We start from the raw sequence: 26326 nt of genomic DNA on the forward strand, positions 1-26326 counted from the left end.
AACTCACGCTGACATCGGCCAACTGGATACAAATCCAGCGCGCTACCGACTGAGCTACATCCCCGCCCACGAAACCCCCTTTTAAGGGTCAGTCCAAAAAAGGGAAATAACCAAATTCTCACATTTCCTTTTGCATTTGATGACAACTTTTGTTCTTTCAATATACTTGTTTTTGCTAAGTGAAGACAGTCTTGATTGCTACACGGTACCATAATTTCAAACTCTGAACCTCATTACATAACTTTCTGAGCAATCTGAGAGCGTTTTCCCTTCAACTTCAGCTGGGTTTCAACAGATCGGAATCCCCCTTAAAGCGGCGTATGGCTGGCTGAATGGCGGGGTAAAAATGGTCATACACGTAAAAACCCACTCGTGCAAAAACATGAGTGCACTTGGAAGTTTCAGCCCATGAACGAAAAAGAAAAAACAGATCTGAATGAATACTTTTTACACAAACGCTGACTTACAGAAAATGTGACACTGTTGTTTTGACGTCCCATTTCAAAGTAGAGGTACCCCTGTGCCGAGGTTCCCCTGCTGACGGCAAAGCTAAGCCCTGAAAGTAACATGAAAGTAACATGAAAGTAAGGAACAAGCCACAAATGAAGACTACAGAAAACGAACAATGTTCAGATCACCGTGTAAGCTGATTGCATTAGAACAGATTTATTTGTCAACAAAAGACGTTATCAGTTTTACCATACATACTGAGTCACTGTAACCGAGACACACTGCCGACAGGGATGGCCAAATTTTAACATTTAATTTGCTAGTGGGGCAAGTAACTTCAAGATAGCCACTAGTCCCCGAGAAATTGCACTCGATGTTCGAGTCTTCTTACATGCATTCAGTTGAGTTCACCAATTCCTTTCTCTTCTGAGTCCACGGTTATTTTTAACTTAAACTCGGCATCGTATGCATTGTGGATGTTCAGTCAGCGAGTAATCGCCAAAGATTTGTTTTCTTCGAAGTGGAGAAAAACAGATGAGCCTTATAATAGCCTATAAAATATAGTTCATTGGAACCCCCTTTTCAAGACCCCCCGATTTCTTCTTCTTCTTCTTCTGCGTTCGTGGGCTGAAACTCCCACGTACACTCGTGTTTTTTGCACGAGTGGAATTTTACGTGTATGACCGTTTTTTACCCCGCCATTTAGGCAGCCATACGCCGTTTTCGGAGGAAGCATGCTGGGTATTTTCGTGTTTCTATAACCCACCGAACTCTGACATGGATTACAGGATCTTTTTTGTGCGCACTTGGTCTTGTGCTTGCGTGTACACACGGGGGTGTTCGGACACCAAGGAGAGTCTGCACACAAAGTTGACTCTGAGAAATAAATCTCTCGCCGAACGTGGGGACGAACTCACGCTGACAGCAGCCAACTGGATACAAATCCAGCGCGCTACCGACTGAGCTAAATCCCCGCCCTGACCCCCTGATTAAAGACCCCCTCCCTTTTAAGACCCTGTTTTCTCAGATTTTCTGTTCATAGCCTCTGTAAATGTTTTACCCCTTTTAACGACCACCCCCCCCCCCCCCCCCCCCCGATTAAAAACTCCCTTCTCTCTAGGACCTACTTTTCTCAGATTTTTCCCAGGTCTTAAAAGGCGGAATCCACTGTACTCCTTTCTAAGACCTGATTTTATTCAGATTTTTGGCGGTCTTATATATATATATATAAAAAATAACCAAATATATTAAGTTAAAAGGGAGGTGCCATATAATATAGAGGTTACAACACGAGTGGTTTTTTATATGGCTTGTATTTCAGTCAAGACCCAGCGGATGAATATCAAGGGACTCACGAGCCTCTGGCGAGTGAGTCCCTTTGATATTCCCGCTGGGTCTTGACTGAAATACAAGCCATATACAACATCACGAGTGTTGTAACCTCTATATCCCATGAAGATCTAAAAGACAAAGCGTGACGGAAACATCAAGCTTTAGTTATGTGTTCAGATGAGGCACCTCTGCACATACCTTATTCTAAAGGCATGTCTGTTGATCTATGTCAAGTCGGTGCATAATGGTTGTCCCCGTCAGTTGAAAGCCTCTTACACGGATTTGACTGAATACCTAGTGGTTACACACGCCTCTCCTGAGATCGTGGACACCTTCATCGTCTATAGGACCTAGTGCACCGCAGAAGAGCTAGAAATCAGGCATGGGAATTGAAAATTGTAAAAAAGGCTGAAAATTTATAACTGAAGACGCGAAGCGTCAAGTCGACAGCGCGAAGTGCCTAGTCTTACTAGGGGGGTCCGGGGGCATGCCCCCCCGGAAAAAAATTCTCCAAAGAACCCAGATGGTGCAATTTGAGCTCCAAGTTTGCCATTAAATTCTGTTTTTAGAATCAGAGTTTTTAGAACCAATTTTTGCTTTTTTTAACAAAAAAAAATATACATGTATAATACGGTTTAAATTTGTTAAAAAAATTGATCTGTTGAGACAAACAGGAAAATGTAACTTGTAACACAATCTGTGCAATCTGGTTTACTTTCAAACATATAAGTTCAAGTAACTGAGGCGGGCGGTAGCAGTGCGTGAACAAAGTACGGAAAGTTTTCGCGGACTTTTGCGCAAAGGCAAAAGTAACCGGTGCTTTTTTTTTGTGCCTCCCCCCTTTATTTTTTCGGCAGACACTTTTGCTTTTTCGGCGGAACAAAAAAAAAAATTCGGCAGAAACCCGCCGTTCGATCGGCGGACAATTCCCATGCCTGAGAAATACTCGCAAAATGCATTAAACAGCTTGTCCAGAGAACACTCGTAGTCGATGATGTACCGATAAGGGCGTGTGTACCGGGCACGCTGTAACTTCACATGAGCATAGTCTGAACATAGCAGTGCTGGTCGGACGGACTGGGTTTTTAACGATTGCTAGTTTGACTTTTGTTTTAGTTGAGAGCACGAGCACACACACTCAAACACATACGGCTTGTCATGTTGATCACAAGAGAGAAATAGAACAGTGAATAGAAGGAAACATAACAGATTACGTCCCCTTAATATGACGCGATGGACGACAGACGTCATGAAATCTATGAGTATGACGCTACGATGATAGTCTCGGCAGGTCGAGACTAAAACTCAGCTATAACACTGAACGACTCTCGCGCAAGTTCTCAAAAGCGTGGTTACCCCTTGCACATCCGGTCTATAGGTACATGTGCATTTTGGAATGTCAAGGACGACAGAAAGTAGAGCCAGCTATGATGCATTTCGTGCACCTTTATTTATCCTCTATTTTATGTGTTATAAGAGTGTAATAGTTACATCATAGATGTAACAAGAGAACAATGGAAATACAAGAAATATACCTAGAGTACATTTACAGAGACAAAGAAGGGAGGTCATGGGATATATCTATATCTATATACGGCTTGTGTGTGTCTGTCTGTCACTTCGCGATGCACGGCCAAAGTTCTCGATGGATCTGCTTCAAATTTGGTGGGCATATTCAGGTAGACCCCGGACACAATCTGGTTGATGAAAATTTTTAACACGTGCTCTCAGCGCGCAGCGCTGAACCGATTTTGGTTTTTATGGTTTTTCTGTACATCCATTCCCAGTAACTCTTCCTTATCTTCTCCAGTGTTTTGCGCGTTTATCTCCCTTCCTTCGTGTGGCGTCAATCCGGCGAAGCCGGGTATTCGGCTCTACTTCTTCCCGGCGAAGCCGGGTATTCATCTAGTATATATATACATACACACCCTCTGCAGGCCAACATCACGACTTACCTGGAATACTGAGGAGGGTGTTGTGATAGACACAGGTGGTTTTCTAGACCTGTATGGTAGTACACAAACACACACAGAGACCAACACAGTGACTTACCTGGAATACTGAGGAGGGTGTTGTGATAGACACGGGTGGTTTTCTAGACCTGTATGGTAGTACACACACACCAACACAGTGACTTGCCTGGAATACTGAGAAACTGTTGTGATAGACACGGGTGGTTTTCTAGACCTGTATGGTAGTACACACACACACACACCAACACAGCGACTTACCTGGACTACTGAGGAGGGTGTTGTGATAGATGCGGGTGGTTTTCTAGACCTGTTTGGCAGTACACAAACACACACACCAACACGGCGACTTACCTGGAGTACTGAGGAGGGTGTTGTGATAGACACGGGTGGTTTTCTAGACCTGTAACTGTAAGGTAGTACACACACACACACACAGACCAATACAGTGACTTACCTGGAATACTGAGAAGGGTGTTGTGATAGACACGGGTGGTTTTCTAGACCTGTAAGGTAGTACACACACACCAACACAGTGACTTACCTGGAATACTGAGGAGGGTGTTGTGATAGACACGGGTGGTTTTCTAGACCTGTTTGGCAGTACACACACACACAGAAAGACACACACACACGCACCAACATGGTGACTTACCTGGAATACTGAGAAGGGTGTTGTGGTAGACGCGGGTGGTTTTCTCCACATCTTTGGCTGGCACCTGCATGTAGAAGTCCAGAGAGATGTTCTTGTCGCAGTGGTTCAGGATGATGCCGAAGCAGTAGTCCACCTCGATGCTCTTGCCAAAGTCAAGGCCAAAAGTGTTCTGAAATCAAGACGGGACAAATGTGACTAGTTCTCAAAGAATAGTTCATAAGGCCAAAATTGAAAAAATTGGACCCTACACATTCTCACAGAGCTGATAATTTCTACATCAATGTTGTTCCCTGATTCAAGGGACAATATTTCAGTTGGATCTGGATTGAACCCATAGGAATAAGGTCAAACACTTCTGACTTTATCCGCTCAGTGGGAAAACAGACGGTCCTAAGACTCCTTCGTTACAAAACTTGGATCTGACTGCTAACCGGCTATAGGTGTCAGATCAAAATGTTGTGTCAATGACTGAAGACCGAGGCCTGAGGACTCACAGATCAAAAGCATAATTAACAATAGAGGAGAACAAATGAATTCAAAAATAAAACAGCCATTAACACAACCACAATGACCTTGCTGTTGTATTCATAAGCCCCGCTGCAGTCGATGCGAGTGCAAGGGTCAGAGTAGTTTGACCAGCAGCTCTGCTGGGCGCCGGTGTTGGTGGTCAGCTGCTGAGCAATCCTGTCCCACACTTGGCAAGAATCGTGTTCTGACCCCGGGGCTGCTGTGGCCAAGCTGCTCCAACCTGCAGTACAAAACACACAATAGTTTAGACCTAAACAATACCTTTTCCCCGAGTACGCTAGTACTTGGGCTCAGCAGACTTTAATTGTGTGTCTGTGTGTCTTTCTCCACTTAACAGCTTATTGCTGAGAAACTACTGGGCGCAGTTCGTTCAAAAGTTGATACACTAACTTGATAATAGGTCCGATTGATCGTATTAAAACTTCATAATGTTACCTGGGACCTAAATTCGAAATAAACCACAAAAACGACTTGGCCGTAGGAGGAATTCACACCGGCGGGGCAACACGCAGCCATTGAGCTGATAGAACAGCCGAACGCGTCACACAAAAATACGTCATGACAAAGTTACACGCAAAGCGAAAGAGACTTTGACGTCATTTACTTTTGTTCGGAATTTTCCGTCTGTTCCGAGCTTGTCAGTGAAGACCTGACGTGAGTAAGCTTACCCAAAATGTCTTTGTTCTCTATTCACATTGCAGCTGTGAAATAATCAGTCTTGTGTCTCGGTCGTGTAGGTACAGAGTTTGCTTCTGCAATCATTGTGTTCGTGTTGATGACGGCTTCATAAGACAAAATAATCAGCGAATCTATCGCGAGGAAGACGTTTATGTACAAATCACCGAACCCAACCCATTTTTTGTGTGCATTTTTCTGAAGAATAAACTGCATGTGGTTAATTTCATCCGTTTAATGCTTGTCGAAACGAGCCATAAGGCTTTAGAATAAAAGATTTCACGCATTGCTTGGCCATCTGATCACAGATGAGGTCGCAGTTTGTAGGTTGAATCTATGAATCGGCCAGAGATAGATCTGCATTTCTGGTCAGAAACCAACATTCACACCACAGACATTCCAAACATTTATATTTATTGAGCGAGCCAGTCTGAAGAGTACTCGGGTCCAGCGCGAGCGTTTTTTATAACAAGCTGCTCAAACCTGCAGTACAAAATACACAATAGTTTAGACCTAAACAATACCTTTTAACAAACTGCTCAAACCTAGCTGCTGTACAAAAACACAAAATAGTTTAGACCTAAGAAGCTGCTCAAACCTGCAGTACAAAACACACAATAGTTTAGACCTAAGAAGCTGCTCAAACCTGCAGGAAAAACACACAATAGTTTAGACCTAAACTACATAGTAATGAGCGTATAGTAATGATTACACTGTATTGAAGATGAGACTAAAAGGTAAGGTTAAACACAAGCACAAAGTAGAGAGTACGTACTGAAGCAAGAGACTGTTCACTGTGATAGCTGAATGCAGACTGCTGCAGAGACCAAGCTGAGACTGGCTGTGTGGCCAGGCAATATAAATAACCATGACTAGTAAGCAGATATCACTACAGTTAGCACTCAAGACTACTGTATAGTACGTGCTACTTAATTGGTGCAAATGCAATTTCAAACCAGTATATCGATAAACTTGTAAACTTTTGCAAGCCTGGTGAGAAAACAACAGGAGCCCCAGCCCCCCACCCCCACCCCACGGTTCTTAGTCTTTCAAAAAGGAGAGCAGCTAAAAGGAAACGAAAAGAAAATCCTTGATGCACACGACACATTCTACTAAAATTCAACAAGGAAGGCAAGAAGAAAGTAAAACTAACAGACAACATAAATAATGCAATACAGAAAACAAAACCTGATGAACTAGAATTATGCCAGGCATGACTATCGATTGCATTCAAACAGAATGTCATCTGATCAACTCGCGAACCAAATGGCATTCATAAAATGTCAACGGCACGCATTCATGTTGCACGATCGAGACTCAACAACTAAATAGTCTAATAGACCCGCGATCAACAGAAGACGAAAACCCGTTCATTCCGCCTCTGAGGGAACTACACACTAAAAACCAACAGCAGTAAACCGCCTGATCACTTCGAATAAATGCATGCGCATTCAACGTGATAATCAGTTGTATTTTACACGATGAATACTTCACCTGTGATGATCAGCAAGGGACACAAAAGCACTAGGTTCGCCATTTTCGTTCTGGTTTGTTATGGAGTGCTGGGCTAAAGTGCGCCTCGACTTGTGATTGGCTGAAATAAATTAATGTCGTCACTGCCTGCGCAGAGACTGAAAGTGGGACCAACAAACTCCTACGCACAACTCATCTGCTAACTAATATTGTAATTCAATCAAGTTTGTGTTTTAATGAAACAGATCCTGTGATTGGTCAGAATGCCCCAACTCATTAAAAATTACCGGTCATTAATTGTCGATAACCACTCGCTAAAAAATCCATTAACAACCTGCTGGCGAGGCGCATTGATACAGCCTCAACTAGTCTCGGTTAGCTTTGAGGGTCATTTTACAAGTAGGAAATATGAAGGCCAACGAAATACCGAGACCATAAGGTATGCGAAGTGATGACGTCGAATACGTGACGAAAGTTGATGCATGAATTCTTCGGGACTACGTCAGTCAATTCCAAAGATCGCTTTTGTAATGAAAAGAATTTGTTTTAGAGTTTGCTGTCCAGAAACCCGTCAAAAAAGAAGGGAAAATGTGTGTGAAAGAAAACAAAACAGGAGCAGAGTGATAAGATACCCGGCCTTGCAGCTCTGCTTGGCAGCTTGCAGGTAGGTGGACTGAAAGTAGTGTGTGAACAGAACAGAACCAATTCTGTCTGTTTACAACTGCATGAAAGCAGGAAAGAGATCGTCATCAGATTGAATTACAATAACATTAACATGCTTCCATTTGAAACTTCTCGGTCTTCATCGTGGATTGACGCCCTCCCAAAGTCTCAGTAATTGAAGCCCTCCGTCGCTTCGCTCCGTCGGGCTTCAATTAGCTTTTGTCGGGCGTCAATTAATGTGTAATTGTAATTCAATCAAGTTTGCGTTCTAATGAAACAGATCCTGTGATTGTTCAGAATGTCCCAACTCATTAAAAATTACCGGTGACTAATTGTCGATAGCCACTCGCTAAAAAATCCATTAACAACCTGCTGGCGAGGCGCATTGATACCGCCTGACTAGTCTCGGTTAGCTTTGAGGGTCATTTTACAAGTGGGAAATATGAAGGCCAACGAAATACCGAGACCATAAGGTATGCGAAGTGATGACGTCGAATACGTGACGTAAGTTGATGCATGAATTCTTCCGGACTACGTCAGTCAATTCCAAAGATCGCTTTTGTGATGAAAGAATTATATTTTAGAGTTTGGTGTCCAGAAACCCGTCAAAAAAGAAGGCTGTGCTTGTCGATGGCCAGAGATCAGCCCCAGCCCCCTTTGTTTTCGGTCTCCCTCAAGGCTCTGTACTTGGCCCCGTCCTCTTCATTATGTATACCAAACCCTTGTCTGCCCTCATTCAAAATCATTCCGTTTCAAACCAGTCTTTTGCTGATGATACCCAGTTGTATAAGCCTAGTTCCCCCGCAGAGACACATGCCGCCATCCAGACCATTCAGACCTGTATCTTAGATGTTAAGTCATGGATGGTAGAAAATAAGTTAAAACTGACTAAATGATGATAAGACAGAGGCACTTCTGTGCATGAAAAAGTCCACTAAGTTCCCAAATTCTCAACCTTCGTCTGTCCAAGTAGGAAATACCGACATCTCTTTCTCTTCTTCAGCTAGAAACCTCGGCTTCACCATCTCCTCAGACATGACACTCAACAAGCACATCTCCAACATCTGTAGGTCCGCATACTTTGAACTCCGCAAGATCGCAACCATCCGCCATACACTGTCCGTTCAAACTACACACAAGTAGTCTGCTCTCTTGTTCTTTCTAAACTTGACTACTGTAACTCTCTTCTCTCTGGCTGTCCACTCTACCTCCTGCACAAACTACAGAAAGTTCAAAATTCTGCAGCACGCCTGATCCTCAAAGCACGAAAAAAAGATCATGTCACACCACTTCGCCGCACACTCCACTGGTTACCCATCCAAGCCCGCATTGAATACAAACTGTCCACTCTCTGCTTTCACTTCTTCTCTGCCTCGTCTCCTGCTTATTTCTCTGAACTTCTCACTGTATACACTCCTGCTAGACAACTCCGCTCCTCTTCTGATAGCCGCACCCTAGTCATCCCACCCACAAAATCAAAAGCATATGGACAACGCACTTTTGCATTTTGCGCATCTACTCAATGGAACTCTCTCCCCTCTCACATTCGCCACTCTCAGTCAGTACAGTCATTCAAGCGAGCACTCAAAACTCACCTCTTCCAGAAACACAACTCCTAAAGTCGCAACATTTTGCCATCCTGTTCTGTAACGGTTCCATCTCTATTCAGCTTGTTATTTTGTCTTTTGTTTTAAATTATTATAAATATAATTTTTCACTGCAGTAGTCCTTTAACTTTAACCCTTAGCTGTAAGCTAGATATGCACAAGTCATGTCGGTGCCACATAATGCTGACACACATGTTCCTGTGCATAGTTTATGGATAACGTGTAGTTGGGAAGTTAAGAGTAGAAATAATTAGTATTTAGTGTAGGAGGAGGGTTGGGGGTGGGTAGGGAGGGGGTGGGCATGGTTTACTTTGAGCAGGTCGGTTTCAGTTTTAATAAACAATTCTAGATAATTGTGTATCTTATATTTGAGTCTTTCGTGTTTTAGACATTGATGCATTTAATAGTTTTAACGAGTTGCCTTTTGTTTTATCATTCTGGTGTTTATCTAGATGTGCTGTGTATCTTATAAGAAGTTCTTAAAAGTTCGAAGTTATTTTAGCATATAGGTTTTTTTATGGTCTTAACAGTTAAATATGTATTACGTTATCATTAAGATTCATGCTTTGTTAGTACTAAGCAGTTGTTTTAATCAGTCTGGTTTTCTCTTGTTTTCATCTTATGAACATTTTAAATGTTAGACTAACTTATTGTCTTGTACAGAATAACAACTGTGTGAATGGTGCTATACTGAATGAAAGAGTGTGACATGAAGTTCTTGTACATCATTGCAAAGAGTGTGAATGACGTTTTAGTTTAGATGTCAAGCGCTTAGAGCAAGCCTTTTTAACGAAAGTTTTTGATTTAGCGCTATATAAATGTTCTTTATATTATTATTATTATTATTAAATGTGTGTGAAAGAAAACAAAACAGGAGCAGAGTGATACGATAGGAATACAGAGACATATTTCTTGGGACTTGACCCTTGCAGGTAGGTGGACTGAAAGTAGTGTGTGAACAGAACAGAACCAATTCTGTCTGTTTACAACCGCATGAAAGCAGGAAAGAGATCGTCGTCAGATTGAATTACAATAACATTAACATGCTTCCATGATTTGAAACTTCTCGGTCTTCATCGTGGATTGACGCCCTCCCGAAGTCTAATTGAAGCCCTCCGTCGCTTCGCTCCGTCGGGCTTCAATTACGGGCGTCAATCCCCGATGAAGACCTCGAAGTTTCAAATGGAAGCATGTTAATGTGTAATTACTTTTGCAGAGACCACTAAACACCACTAATAAAAAACAAGTCGCGTAAGGCGAAAATACAATATTTAGTCAAGTAGCTGTCGAACTCACAGAATGAAACTGAACGCAATGCCATTTTTCAGCAAGACCGTATACTCGTAGCATCGTCAGTCCACCGCTCATGGCAAAGGCAGTGAAATTGACAAGAAGAGCGGGGTAGTAGTTGCGCTAAGAAGGATAGCACGCTTTTCTGTACCTCTCTTTGTTTTAACTTTCTGAGCGTGTTTTTAATCCAAACATATCATATCTATATGTTTTTGGAATCAGGAACCGACAAGGAATAAGATGAAAGTGTTTTTAAATTGATTTGGACAATTTAATTTTGATAATAATTTTTATATATTTAATTTTCAGAGCTTGTTTTTAATCCGAATATAAGATATGTATATGTTTTTGGAATCAGCAAATGATGGAGAATAAAATAAACGTAAATTTGGATCGTTTTATACATTTGTATTTTTTTTTACAATTTTCAGATTTTTAATGACCAAAGTCATTAATTAATTTTTAAGCCACCAAGCTGAAATGCAATACCGAAGTCCGGGCTTCGTCGAAGATTACTTGACCAAAATTTGAACCAATTTGGTTGAAAAATGAGGGCGTGACAGTGCCGCCTCAACTTTCACGAAAAGCCGGATATGACGTCATCAAAGACATTTATCAAAAAAATGAAAAAAACGTTCGGGGATTTCATACCCAGGAACTCTCATGTCAAATTTCATAAAGATCGGTCCAGTAGTTTAGTCTGAATCGCTCTACACACACACACACACACACACGCACATACACCACGACCCTCGTTTCGATTCCCCCTCGATGTTAAAATATTTAGTCAAAACTTGACTAAATATAAAAACTAGTCTTGGCTATTCTAACGGAGAGTGACATGAAAGTCACTAGATTACTTAGACAAGTCCTTGAATACGTAAAACTGATACGGTGTCGCTGAAAATCAAATTGTCAACAGACGTTACTAAAAAGAAAAATATTGTCATGAAAAACATTTAAGTAAAACATAGTGAATTTACCAAGTTTGGATTTTAGACTGAAAATTGAGCCTTTATCGATTTGGCTTACACTGGTAAGTTCGTTTGTTCAGTCCGGTTACGGTTCGGCTTATGTTCAGTAGTCCTAACCATTTATCAGAATTTTGTTTTGAATGTAAGGATAGGTTGTAAGAAAAGGCGTTGCCTTAGAAATCGATTCTTGTCAGTCTATCAATCTCTCACTCTCTCCCATCTCTCGATAACACATAAATATACCGTAAACTACCTTGTATACGCCCAGTATCGAGTAAACGCCCACCCCCTAATTTTGGTAACATTCTGCGCACAGGATACAGTACCTAGTAAACGCCCACCCCCAAGTTTCGATCATTGGAGTAGAAAAGAAAAATTAAAAAACATTATTTTGTCTGCTGTTATTGTTGTTTTTCAATTGTTTCCCTTTTTTGGAAATGTTTCGCGGTGTGGACAGAAGGATTCTAGAGTGGCAAGAGAATCGCGATACATTTGATTTTTGATGCATCGGACTGAGAAGGAAAAGAAGAAACGAAAGCTTCATCTTGGGCGGGAAGTGATGTCTGAAGAGGTTGATTTAGGTGTTCTTCGATTTTTACATTTAGTCAAGTTTTGACTAAATGTTTTAACGTAGAGGGGGGAATCGAGACGAGGGTCGTGGTGTATGTGCGTGTGTCTGTCTATGTGTGTGTGTGTGTGTGTGTGTGTGTGTGTGTGTGTGTGTGTGTGTGTGTGTGTGTGTGTGTGTGTGTAGAGCGATTCAGACTAAACGACTGGACCGATCTTTATGAAATTTGACATGAGAGTTCCTAAGTATGAAATCCCCGAACTTTTTCTTCATTTTTTTGATAAATGTCTTTGATGACGTCATATCCGGCTTTTCGTGAAAGTTGAGGCGGCACTGTCACGCCCTCATTTTTCAACCAAATTGTTTGAAATTTTGGTCAAGTAATCTTCGACGAAGCCCGGACTTCGGTATTGCATTTCAGCTTGGTGGCTTAAAAATTAATTAATGACTTTGGTCATTAAAAATCTGAAAATTGTAAAAAAAAAAAAAAAAATTTATAAAACGATCCAAATTTACGTTTATCTTATTCTCCATCATTTGCTGATTTCAAAAACATATAAATATGTTATATTCGGATTAAAAACAAGCTCTGAAAATTAAATATATATAAAATTTATTATCAAAATTAAATTTTCCAAATCAATTTAAAAACACTTTTATCTTATTCCTTGTCGGTTCCTGATTCCAAAAACATATAGATATGATATGTTTGGATTAAAAACACGCTCAGAAAGTTAAAACGAAGAGAGGTACAGAAAAGCGTGCTATCCTTCTCAGCGCAACGAATACCCAGCTCTTCTTGTCAATTCCACTGGCACTGCCTTTGCCACGGGCGGTGGAGTGACGATGCTGCGAGTATACGGTCTTGCTGCGTTGCGTTGCGTTCAGTTTCATTCTGTGAGTTCGACAGCTACTTGACTAAATGTTGTATTTTCGCCTTACGCGACTTGTTTTTATATTTAGTCAAGTTTTGACTAAATATTTTAACATCGAGGGGGAATCGAAACGAGGGTCGTGGTGTATGTGCGTGTGTGTGTCTGTGTGTCTGTGTGTGTGTGTGTGTGTGTGTAGAGCGATTCAGACTAAACTACTGGACCGATCTTTATGAAATTTGACATGAGAGTTCCTGGGTATGAAATCCCCGAACGTTTTTTTCATTTTTTTGATAAATGTCTTTGATGACGTCATATCCGGCTTTTCGTGAAAGTTGAGGCGGCACTGTCACGCCCTCATTTTTCAACCAAATTAGTTGAAATTTTGGTCAAGTAATCTTCGACGAAGCCCGGACTTCGGTATTGCATTTCAGCTTGGTGGCTTAAAAATTAATTAATGACTTTGGTCATTAAAAATCTGAAAATTGTAAAAAAAATTTTTACAAATTTAAAACGATCTAAATTTACGTTTATCTTATTCTTCATCATTTGCTGATTTCAAAAACATATAAATATGTTATATTCGGAAAGGGACCGCTCCTGCAAAGGGTACAGAACCTGGTAAACCCCGACCCCCAACTGTTGGGCAAAATTGGTGCATACAGGGTGTGGGCGTTTACAAGGTAGTATACACTTATCACATGACCTGCTTGATTGTCTCTACCACGGTTACATCAGTAGGTGAATACGCATTGTTACCGGGGAGTAGGGGAAGGGCTCCTAATATGGACCACTTTTTGTTTCATGCTAATAACTAGCTTGTTTTCTTGCGAAGAAGTTTCATTTTGTGTTTGGTAGTCCTTCTCTCTTATGTGAACCGTTAGGCCTAATTAGAGTGAAATAGCTTTGATAGACATTCAGCAAAAATTAAATACAGCATTCTTGATTTCAATTTTAAAAACCCGTTGCTTCGGCGAAAGATGACATTATGCAGAAATGCTGCAGAAAAGACAGTTTTTCTCCAGCATTTCTGTTTTTCTGCAGAATAACTGAATAATGCCAAAATGCTGAAGAAAAAGTGTAAACAGTTTTTCTGCAGTAAAACAACATCACCGTTTTACTGCAGCATTCTTGATTTCAATTTTACTGCAGTAAAACTGTTTTACTGCAGAAAAAAAACGTTGCTCTCGCGAAAGATGACATTATGCAGAAATGCTGCAGAAAAGACAGTTTTTCTCCAGCATTTCGGTTTTTCTGCAGAATAACTGAATAATGTCATAATCCGCCAAGAGCCAGTACAAAATGCTGCAGAAAAAATAAAAACGGGTTTTCTGCAGTAAAACAACAGCACCGTTTTACTGCAGCATTTTTGATTTCAATTTTACTGCAGTAAAATGTTTTGCTGCAGAAAAAAACGCTGCTTCGGCGAAAGATGACATTATCCAGAAATGCTGCAGAAAAGACAGTTTTTCTCCAGCATTTTGGTTTTTCTGCAGAATAACTGAATAATGTCATAATCCGCTAAGGATATTCTTGTCACCGACGCGACCCCACCCCCTTCCTTCCAGCCGGCCGAGCAGCAGTTACTCAGTGTAGATTTTGCAGGTATAAAATGGGTCAGCTGAGCAGGTTTAGCGAATCACCACATCATGTCCCAAATAGTTTCTTAGACTGGGGACAAAAAAATATCGAATAAATTTAGACAAGACAAGGTTTTGGGAGCAGTCTTGAAAGCCGGGAAGCGCGCGTGCTCCACTAAGGCTCTCACTTTACCTTCCGATCCTCCCACATGCTGCATAGCGTGTATATCCTTAGCGGTTGATGACTTTATTAAGTTAATTCCCCCCCAAAAAAACAAGAAATGCCGCGGCAAAACGTTTTTTTCGTGGGATAAGTCAGTGAATAATGTCATCTTCCGCCGAAGCATCGGGTTTTTTTTCCGCAGCCGCAAAACATTTTACTGCCCGATGATCACTGAGATTCGTCAGTATTTTTCTTTTTTCTTTTCTTTGTTTTTTTCCCCCCTAAATCATACAACTTTGTATTGATAGTACAGGGATGATCAAGGAGTAGCTAGGATACTGCAATCGAGCGCTTTGATACATTGCGAGGTCATTCAGTCGAGTCACGTTGCCTCAGTAGTGCACTGCCGGGTGCAGAGCCGAAACCGTGTGACCGGTTCGCAGAGTGACTCCCCACAAGCTACCTTTAGAGTTCCGATAAGTCGTTCATAAATATTTGTTTTAAAGTTCAATTCAAAGAACGGTGGTCTTTTTATTTTTTTGGAGAAAGACTGATTTATCATCTGGTTTAGACCATAGACCAAATAAATGGTCTACGGTTTAGACTTGGCACAAATGGTCAAAAATTAAAAAATAAGGCCCTAAATAAATAAGGCCTTATTTCCTGAAAAAAGCCTTAATTTTAAGAAATAAGGCCTTATTTCTAAAAGAAAACTTTTTTTGTAGGCTAAAAAAGAGCATAATCCAGGATTTTCTGAAATTCTCATTCAGCTGGTAATCCTCACTCGGATCACTTGTTTGCTTTAGTTTAGAAGAAGAGTGCGCTCCCCTTAGCTACAGAACGTGCCGGTGACAAATAGCAACTCTTTTATTTTTTTTAAGGACATTTTTATCGATTGTGAGACATCGTTTTCATCATGTCAAACGTAAGAGTGTTACCAGACGACACGCATTTCAATCCGGAATTAACAAATGCTGGGACGAAACTTGTGGTCGTGGATTTCTTCGCTACTTGGTAAGTAATGGTTCACCGTTTTGTCAGAAATGTGACATGGCGAAATTTGAACAGAAACTAAGCACCATAATCAGCTGATTACTGTTGAGTTGATAGTGTGCTTCTGCCTGTCGAAAGGTTAGGTAGGAGCTTTGAGTTAACTCAGAGGAGCCAGCCCATTAGCACCCCCTGTCAAAATTCACTACCTGTCTGCCTCCTCCCCCCCCCCCCCCCCCCCCCCCCCTCCACATTAGATTCCCCCCCTCTCCTCGTAGCACTGCATACATTTTTTTTAAATGTACAGCTCTATTTGTTTCTTCTTTGGTTAGTGCACATCATTCACACAGTATCTAACAGTAATACTCAGTTGTAGCTTCAATGCGTACATACAGTACATTTATATAATTTCATGTTGTAAATTTTTTCTTTGTTTTCCTGTCTGCCAGGTGTGGGCCATGTCGGCAGATAGCACCGAAATTTGCAGAGTTCGGTGTAGCCTATCCCAAAGCCTTGTTCCTCAAGGTGGACGTTGATCAATGTCCGGTGAGTAAAAACATGTACACGTCTGATGAGCTTAGAGTAAGAAGTAGAGTGGTGGAGAAATTTAAAGGGATAAATTAAATACCTAAGAAAAAGATCGCTGTGTAAGTTTTACCATAAGATTCTGCATTGCAAATCATACTACTGCGCAGGAGAACTGCCTTCACTTTTGGAAAAGCAAGTACTGTACTTTAAAAATTTAATTAAAACAAGAAATTCCTCCGAGGTAGGAAAAACACCCCCATCCTTACCATTCTCACTGCCACCAACTGAGAAGGTTATTTCCCTTTGACCATTAATATGTCCCTCTATAAGTCCTTGTAGAATCTTAATCCACCAATAACTCCCTAACCGTGTGTTTGACTGGTCCCAATTTTTGTAAGGACCGTCTCAGGAATGTATAGAACCTGTTCACCAAGTTTGGTGACGATCGGTCCGTTCATTCTTGAGATCTATATGCGAACACAAACACACAAACAAACAAACAAACACATCGACCGAATCCTATACACATCCCTATACCGGGGGTGTAAAGACAATCGCAGTGGGCGTGTTCGAGTCAAACTATCACGCCATATTCTAAATGTATTACCAATAACTATCGTTATACAGGCCAACTGGTCTGAGAGGACATTAAACTCTAATACTATTACTAGTCAGTCAATAAGATCATCTGTGCAAATCTTGACAGGAATTTGAGGAAGAAACAAAATTTAAACTTCTTCATCCCTTTTCATCTTATTAATACTATTAGTCATTTTTGATTCTCACCTGTGTTAACTCGTTTGTTGCCTAGGAAACGGCACAGGGCCAGGGCGTGACGGCCATGCCGACCTTCATCTTTTATCGCAACAAGGTCAAGATCGACATGCTGCGTGGCGCCGATCCTGCCGCTCTGGAGGAGAAGATCAAAAAGTGGTACCAGGATGATGAAGAAGATGGTGACGGGGACACGCGTGTGAAGGGACATGTAGGATCTTTACTTGGACTTTCTTTGTTTTCTTTGTTCGTCTTATTTATTTTGTGTGTGTGTGTGTTATTCCAATGATTGTTTGTTTTCTTTCTTTGTCTCGTTCGGTTTTTGTGTGGGATTTTTATTTTATCTATTTTTATTCTAATGGAGGGTTTCAAATAAGAAAAAGCCGCATCAGTGGTTGTTTTTGCTTGTCTGAAAGATCAATCAATCAATCAATATGAGGCTTATATCGCGCGTATTCCGTGGGTACAGTTCTAAGCGCAGGGATTTATTTTTTTATTTTTTTATTTTAATTTTATGCAATTTATATCGCGCACATATTCAAGGCGCAGGGATTTATTTATGCCGTGTGAGATGGAATTTTTTTTACACAATACATCACGCATTCACATCGGCCAGCAGATCGCAGCCATTTCGGCGCATATCCTACTTTTCACGGCCTATTATTCCAAGTCACATGGGATGACATGTATGTATTTACCGGTTTTTATACTTACAGTAAGTTACACTTTCAGCTTGCCCATGAAATAACAAACAAAACCAACATTGTGTTTATCGGTTCTTGTTCTTTCTGCATACCTAAAGACACATGAAAAGCGATTAATATTGTGTTTTAATTGTTTTTTGCAGATGGACATGTCGTCTATGATCAGCAAGGCTCAGTGCGAGTGTCTGAACGAATCGGACGACCATCCTTTAGCGCACGCCCTCACCACAAAAGGCGGTTTCTTGGAGTCAGACTGCGATGAACAGGTAAAAACACTTCTCTTGTTTTTAGTGTGGAGCAGTGTTAAAAACAAAAATGAATTTTTGGTTTGTTTCTGTTTCGCGTTTATAACTATGTAGAAAAAGCATTCATTAATTCAAAGGCGAAAATGCAACAGCAGTGTTGTCTTTGTTATGGTGAATAAGGTCTGCTTTCGTTTTTAACGATGTTGTATATATATTGGACCACCCCCCCCCCCTCCCCCCTTTTATTTTGACTTACCTGAGTAATGGGTGAGTCTTAGTATTCTATGTGTCTGTCTGTATGGCCAGCCGGGTGATTGCTTCTTTTGTAAATTTGTTCCTTTTCTCTGGTTTGTTCAATTCACTGGCTTCTTCTGGGGTGGGGATTTTATCCTGTAGGCAGCTGAGAGAATGAAAACCAGCTCGACACTGTCAGCGAGGGTTCCAAATTCCATGCACATCTTTGGCGGGATTTATTTTGTCAAACTCAGTCACAATTATGTGCAGACTCTTATCAGTGTGGTCAGTTTCATATGTATTTATCTCAGGTTCATAGCAAAAATTCTTAGGTCTGGGAGATTGCACAGACAAGCATACAGAAATTTGTTTTAAAAAAGGAACGCTGTAGAGTATGGCAGCTCAACCTCCCCTGGGTTAAAGCAATCTGAAATTCTATAAGAGAAACCGCATAAAGGACTGTAAACAATAACCATTTCTGTGTGTGTGTGTTTTGTCTGTCTGTCTGTCTGTATATTTCTTTGGTAATAAACTAATTGATTATATCTCTGTGTGTCTCTGTTGCAGCTAATCATCAACATTGGTTTCAACCAAGCCGTCAAAATTCATTCCATGCGTTTTCAGGCACCAGAAGGTAAAATAAATTATTTTTTGACGTTAAATGACATTTAAACATTTTTGGATATTTTGTTTTTTTTTGTTTTTTTCATTTTTTAAGTAATGTAAAGAGGGACAGGCTTCTTCCAACTACCACGATTATGTTTAGGGTTGCTGATTACAGGGTTCCACACAGGCTCTGAGGTCACTTTCACCAAAAAAGTAAAGGGTTTTCATACCCTTTCCCGATTGATCAAAGGGTATGGCATGTTGTCGGCGACTCGGTGTATTGCTTTGCTGTTTTACCAGGTTCTTGCATGTGCATGATGTCAATGTGTGCAAATTGCATTGTCAATTTGAGAGTGCTTTGAATAAAGGAAATAATTTATGACCATTGTGAAATGTCATATGTGTAAATTCTTGCTTGTAGCATTACAATAAGTGAATAACACTACACATTTACAGCAATTACCGGAGTATCAAAACACTAGTCAGAGGCTGAGAGCTTTCACAAAATGAACAAGTAAACTGGCTTGAAATTCTGAACAGTAAACTTTTATTAATAACCCAGAACCCAGCCACCAACTGACAATTATGAGTTCAACAGTGCAGTGCCACACAGTTGTTTTCCCCACAAATTCAGGGTAATGCTATGAAAAGTCAGTTCAGTTCCACAACATAACAACAAGAACATTATTATGAATATCAATAAGTTTGAAATTATTTGCCTGTTCAGTTGTTGGTTACAAATTAACAACACACCTACCAAGTGCCTGTTGAAATTCACATCTGCAACACACTTGTGACTGTGTCTCTCTACAACAACAGTTCAATCTAAGTTCCAACACACTAAAGCGTGGCATCATTGAAAGGGCGTTGCAACTGTATGGCTCTAATATATTACTCTGTAACTCAGTCTTTGGGTGAAGTCTTGGTGTTTTGCTTTGCAAGTCACAGCCACTGTCAACAGATTTCCTTTTCCTCATGGCTCCGTGCACTTGCAATGCCCTTCCAGTGATGTCACGCTTTAGGTCAGTGCCAACGTGTTTAATCATCATTTTGTTGGCCAGTCTCTCCACTGAGAGTCGGTTCCTTAGCTTTGACTTCCCCCGGTTCTGTTGACTAAAGCCTCTCTCACAGGGTACAGAAGTGATTGGAATGGTCAAGAGAATTTCACCAAGCATGCTAAAATCAGGTATCGCAAACGTCAAAGTTCGTTGTTTTGGATCAACTGCAGCAGGCTTTCTTGGTCGTGGCATTTTCAAACACAAAGTCAGTGACAAAACTGATCGTCTCCAAACTTGCACGCTCGCGGTCTTCGCGGAACCAACAGAACCGAAAATAGCGGAGGGGAAGTAACTCTGGTCACGCTGACAGATAAACTTCCTGGAGACAGTAAACACGTGTCGAGATCGCTGGTGAAGCTTTCCGAAATTAGTCTCCCGCGAAAAAAAACAAAAACAACCCTCGAGCGTCGCATAACCAGTCGTACCGTTTGTAAAACGATCAAAGTCATGCCCTTTTGCCTTTCAAGTCGTACGTTATTATACCTCTTGGCAAAATAATTGTTACTTACCGACACCCTTTCAAAGAGCGTCTCGTACGTGATTTGGGGGGTCAGAGGGTATAATACCTCCAATTTTACGTGATGAGGAACCCTGTGATTATGTTTAGGGTTGCTAAGTCTAGTTAAATGAAAGAAAAAGATAAATCAACACTCATTTTAGAAATCCTATTTTCATTTTGATTTCAACCTGACTTACTGTTATCCTATACATGTAGTGAAGTTACATGTGCTTTGTTGTGCTTATTTGCTTTGTAGATAGATGTTTTTTGCATGCATTTAAGGTTGTGTGTAGCTTTCTTTGTGAGTGTGTCTGTCTTTGAGAAAACTACAGTGGTTTTAGGCTGGTGACGTATTGTATATGTTTGGGTCTGGTACAGTCATATACTGAGGACATGCTTTTACAGAAAACGGACCCAAAACTGTGAAGATCTTTATCAACCAGCCCACAACCCTGGACTTTGACTCTGCAGACAGCATGGCACCCGTGCAGCAATTAGAGTAAGATATTTCTCTCTTATTTTTAATTTTAATGACATACAATACTGATACACTTACAGCATGGCACCCATGCAGCAATTAGAGCAAGATATTTCTCTCTTATTTGTAAGTTTAATGACATACAATACTGATACACTTACAGCATGGCACCAGTACAGCAATTAGAGTAAGATATTTCTTTCTTATTTTTAATTTTAATGACATACAATACTGATACACTTACAGCTTGGCACCGTGCAGCAATTAGCGTAAAAAACAGAGTGTGGCTGCCCAAATGGCGGGACAAATCTGTCATACACGTACAAACCTATTCGTGCAAAAACATGAGGGTAGGTGGAAGTTTCAGACCATGAACACAGAAGAAGAAGGAGAAGTTTGCACAACAAAAAAACTGGGTTGTAACACTGCTGTGTGAATGTTATGTTTTCAGTTTGACCCCAGATGACTTCAAGGATGGGGCCATTGTTCCGCTCAAGTTTGTCAAATTCCAGAATGTACAAAGTGCAACGGTAAGAATGGCATCGGTAGCATTTTATCGTGTTTGTACTACAGTATTACCTGCCATGAAGGGGGTCTCTTGGGACCAGTGGTGGACGTTTTTTTAAATTATTTAAACAAAAATTAAAGTAAATGTTATAGCACTTTAAAGGCATATGTACGCGCTCCCGTGTTTACAAAGTGTAGTTTGCCCATAATCGATGTCAAACGCACCATAAGACCATATAATGACGATATGTCACCATGCGCGGACCATAATACATGCATTACAGCTTGTTCTAGCCTCTGAAAAAGTGAGGATGTCAACAAAGCCGCGGTGTTAGCTCCCTTGCATCAACGTTACATGTGTTGCCAAATCTATAAATAGGACGATCCAGATCAAAATGAAAATTAACATATCTCAACATTGAAGGGGTCCTAGACCACAATATTTTGCAGGGAACTTAATTTAGCATGTCTCCAGCTGTTGGTAAAGCAATTAGCGTGTATAGTCATCGAGTACATATGCCTTTAAGAAAAACTTGTTGAGGACAATGGGCACTAACTAGTGTTAAAAGGGTTAAAACTATTCTTTATCAATGATGTGCTTTCTTGGTAACAATTTTTGAGTCACGATAAAAAAATTGGGTCAATTTTAACCCAAGGAAAAGCCTCACTGCTGCACTACACTGACCTCTGCAGCCAATCAGGTGTGCAGCGTGTTGAAACCACTTGTCTGGACTCAAAGTTTAGCCATTTTAAAGGCAATTTGGTGACCTTACCTGGCAGTTATATATGCACACAGGATGTAATTAGATTGATTAGATTGATTAGATTGCTCCTTGATAAGTTTCTTTAATGGAATTGTTTCAAAGCAGGCAATCCAAATCTCCGCGATTTCCGGAAAGCAAAAAAAATAAAAAAAATATAACACTTCTTTCTAGTGCATGTAATTGTGAACTGTAACTAAAACGTTTTATAGTTTAACCCGGGTCAGAGGGACAAAATAGTGGTTTTCTTTACATGCACAGGGATGTCGTTAGGCGTCGGACATCGGACATATAACGATGAAAATCCCCAAATGTCCGATTCACATTGCCGCATGTCGGTCAGATGTCCCATCGTTTTAGCCTGAGCGTGGTCATTGTACTCCATTCCTTCGGACAGCGCGATATTCGTTAATTTTCATTTCAAGATACAAATCTTCTAAAAGACTGAATGCTCTCGTGTTCAGCTGACACTGAAGTTGCCAGTGCCGCGTGCGGATCTTTTCTTTTGTCGGGAATTCCCAAACCGTTTGCGGTATGCGCCGTTTGGGTATAACCATCTCAGTGCAGCGCACTGATCTAAAATTAGTGGATTATTTTTAGATCAGTGCATGCTACAGGAGTACGGGAGACAACTCCAACTGACTAAATTTGTCGTCTGCTTTTTTCGATACGAGACGAAGCACTGAATTATGCCGCTGGAAAAAAAACTAAAGCCTGCAAAAGATCAGCATTAGACCAAACTGATCATTTTGTTTTTCAACTTTTATCCAAATCATGCAGTTTGTAATCAAAGTAAGAGCTCTGAAGTTGTTCATGTTGGTTTCTTATTTGTGGTTTCTTTGAAACTAAACAAATACAACATTATATGCACACTGTGTTGATGTATTTACTATATTATGTGTGTGTTCTACAGCGCGCGCGCGTGGGTGTGTGTGTGTGGGCGCATGACTTTGGAACAATTCCATGGAATGTGTTATAAGCTGTTTGGCGCAAATTCATAATGTCCTATTACACTTTCTGAAAGCGGTCAAATGTCCTATTGATGCTGAAGAACTCAGGACATTTGTCCTTTTGGTATGAATTTGTAGCAACATCCCTGCGTGCACAATTTATCTTTCACCAGAAGGGGTTACATTCATATTTACAAGAGCCCCCCCCCCCCCCCCCCCCCCCCCCCTTATTTATTTCCTTGAAACTCACTCTTCCCAGAGTTTGGCACCCTGATGGATGTATAGCTCAGTGATATGGTTTCTGTCTTGCTGCAGATATTTGTGAAAGACAACCAGACCGGGGCAGAGACGACACAGATCGACTACATCGGTTTCCTCGGCTCTCCAGTCTGTACCACCAACATGGGGGAATTCAAACGGGTCAGTGTTTTAAGATACACTTTGGTGCAGCGCTTGCGTCAGAACACTTGACAAATTCAAATAACAAAAAATCTTAATTCATTGTTATTTATGTTAAACGGTGGCGTGGTGGTAAGACGTCGGCCTCCAAATCGGGAGGTCGTGAGTTCGAATCCCGGTCGCTGCCGCCTGGTGGGTTAAGAGTGGAGATTATTCCGATCTCCCAGGTCAACTTATGTGCAGACCTGCTAATGACTTAACCCCCTTCATGTGTACACGCAAGCACAAGACCAAGTGCGCACGGAAAAGATCCTGTAATCCATGTCAGAGTTCGGTTGGTTATAGAAACACGAAAATACCCAGCATGCCTACCCCGAAATTGGCGTATGCTGCCTGAATGGCGGGATAAAATCGGTCATACACGTAAAAATCCACTTGTGCTAAAAATATGAGTGAACGTGGGAGCCGAAGCCCATGAACAAAGAAGAAGAAGAAAAAGATTTATGTTATATTTACATGTATCGATTGAACATTCGATTTCCTTCTTTGAGGCAAGTGACGTAAGAGCATGATCAAAACTCTTCATTGGACGGCTGGCCGAGACTTCAAAGGAAGTGCGTTCAGTCTCAAAAAAATAAAAATCATTCTGACTAAAATTATATGTTGATTTTATTTGTATTCTTGACCAAATTATGGCATTTGACAGTTATTGTTCATCTGAACTGCGCTGTAATATTGTTGTTAATCATTCATTTATTCATGTACCTTTTCTTATTTTTACACTTGCATGCTCTTTTTTTTGCAATAACTGAATAAGTAAAAAAACTAATGAATCTGAGTCTTAGTCCAACCTTGTTCTCAGTTTATTTCTCCGATTTTCTTGCAGGTTGCAGGCAAAAAAGGAGAAAGCCATTGACTCCGCTCAAACACCCATCCTCACAAGGTGCATGTCTGCAGTTACCCAGGAAAGTCTTACCTACCACATGTCCTTTGGGATGGATTCAAACTACCGTTCTCTGCGGAAAAAAACACCAATAAGAAACAAAACATTGCTAATTTCTGTGCTTACCCTGGTAGATATTGTTTCCTACCACCACTCCAGGGTGAATAAAATGTGTTGCTGCTCCCTGTGGATTAAAAAAAAACCACTACGTACAAAAAAACAAAAACTTACTCATTTTTGTCCAAGTCTTTCATGGTAACCTGCATACCAAATGAAACGTCGGCATTATGATGAAAATTCAAATCTGGTTACATGAAGACATTGTTCTGTGTATGGCGCAAAGCTGGGGAGAATTGGTTGTTGAATTCATTGCATACTTTAAATTATTTTGACTTTCATTTCTTGAGGAGAGGTTGGGGTATGGCTTTTGTGTTATTAGAAGATGCCTTGTTTGTGGTGGTGGGGGGGGGGGGGGGGGGGGGGGGGGGGGATTAATGGGAGGGAGAAAAGGACATAGATTTATTTGTGAGAGGAATGAATTGTAGCAAAGCTCACAGAAGCAACACTGTCATTCTCACAGATTGTTTGTATTTAAGGCAGATTAGGTCTAAGTTGTAGTTTTACCTTTCTCTTTTTTGTTTGCTGAAAAATAAATAAAAACAGTCAGAATATACTGGTTTTGTGTGTGTAAATCTTCATTGGTATTCATGTTGCGTGCTAATGTAAAGTCTCAAAAACCCCATGCCTAATTTTGATTTGTTTGCTTTTTGCTTTTTTTGGAATACAGTACATGTACTTTTATTAGACCGGCATTACATGACTGGGTGGCCGAGTGGTAACGCACTTGCGCTCAGAAGCGAGAGGTTGCGTGTTCAGGCCTGGGTCAGGCCGCAATTTTCTCCCCCCTTTCCTAACCTAGGTGGTGGGTTCAAGTGCTAGTCTTTCGGATGAGACGAAAAACCGAGGTCCCTTCGTGTACACTACATTGGGGTGTGCACGTTAAAGATCCCACGATTGACAAAAGGGTCTTTCCTGGCAAAATTGTATAGGCATAGATAAAAATGTCCACCAAATACCCGTGTGACTTGAAATAAAGTGTAAAAAAATTCCATCTCACACGGCATTAAGTCTCAGGGCTTGGAAACATGAATACATGCATGCAGGAAAAAATAAAAAAAATGGGTAGCGCCGTATAGTGTATGGCAGCTCGCTTTCCCCAGGGAGAAAGCAGCCCCAATTTCTGTGAGGTTACCCTCATGGACTATATAAAATCTTATCCTTATCCTTATGCAGTTCAGAGATATACTGTGTAAAAAAACAAACATCAGAAAGCAACTAAGTGATGATGCATTTGTAATTGTGCATTTGTATTTTCTTAAAAGGCTGGAGGGGGGGGGGGGGGGGGGGGGGGGGTATAGTCAGGAAGATGGAATATATCTATTATACTTTTTTTTGTGCTTATGGTGCATGAAATGATAATTATGTTTGAACTTTCACACACTCAAATAAATGATTGAAAAAAGAGGTTGCCATGTTTTATTTTTGAAGGCCAGACCATACAGGCGAAACATTTTTTTTTTCTGTTTGAAACTGTTTGCTGTCTGTCTCACTTTTGCATGCTGAATAACTTAAAAAATGATTGCGATTTTAAATGTTGATGGAAAAGCAAATTTGTTTGGTTTTATTCTGAAAAAAATGAGAAAAACGTCATGAAATTTGAGATTTTTTAAAATGGTGCAGTTTTTTAACCAGTGCATGTTTTGATCCGTTTTTTTTCTGTTCAACAATACTTGTGTGTTTAATAATTCTGTGCATGGAAAATGAATTCAAAGCAATATATTTTCTTCATT

General features: G+C 40.7%; 2 protein-coding genes across 2 annotated transcripts in view; one reads left to right on the plus strand and one right to left on the minus strand.

The window, feature by feature from the left end:
• LOC138950910 (uncharacterized) overlaps positions 1-7171 on the minus strand; it is a 17270-nt gene extending 10099 nt beyond the window's left edge. The window contains exons 1-4 of the mRNA XM_070322614.1: positions 7105-7171; positions 4980-5155; positions 4408-4576; positions 468-556 (exon numbers count right to left, since the gene is read on the minus strand). Of these exons, the coding sequence (XP_070178715.1) occupies positions 468-556; positions 4408-4576; positions 4980-5155; positions 7105-7147 (477 nt within the window). The 5' untranslated portion in view covers positions 7148-7171. The remainder of the gene's footprint in view (positions 1-467; positions 557-4407; positions 4577-4979; positions 5156-7104) is intronic.
• An 8420-nt stretch (positions 7172-15591) lies between these two features.
• On the plus strand, positions 15592-24948 carry LOC138950913 (thioredoxin-like protein 1). Its single transcript, XM_070322617.1, has 9 exons — positions 15592-15814; positions 16240-16336; positions 17130-17303; positions 17940-18062; positions 18843-18909; positions 20844-20937; positions 21368-21446; positions 23450-23554; positions 24420-24948. Exons 1-9 carry the CDS (start codon positions 15717-15719, stop codon positions 24447-24449), a joined length of 867 nt encoding a protein of 288 aa, XP_070178718.1. The 5' UTR covers positions 15592-15716; the 3' UTR covers positions 24450-24948.
• Positions 24949-26326: the final 1378 nt, after the last annotated feature.

Source organism: Littorina saxatilis, linkage group LG16 (genome assembly GCF_037325665.1).
Source record: "Littorina saxatilis isolate snail1 linkage group LG16, US_GU_Lsax_2.0, whole genome shotgun sequence".
Classification (NCBI taxonomy): domain Eukaryota; kingdom Metazoa; phylum Mollusca; class Gastropoda; order Littorinimorpha; family Littorinidae; genus Littorina; species Littorina saxatilis.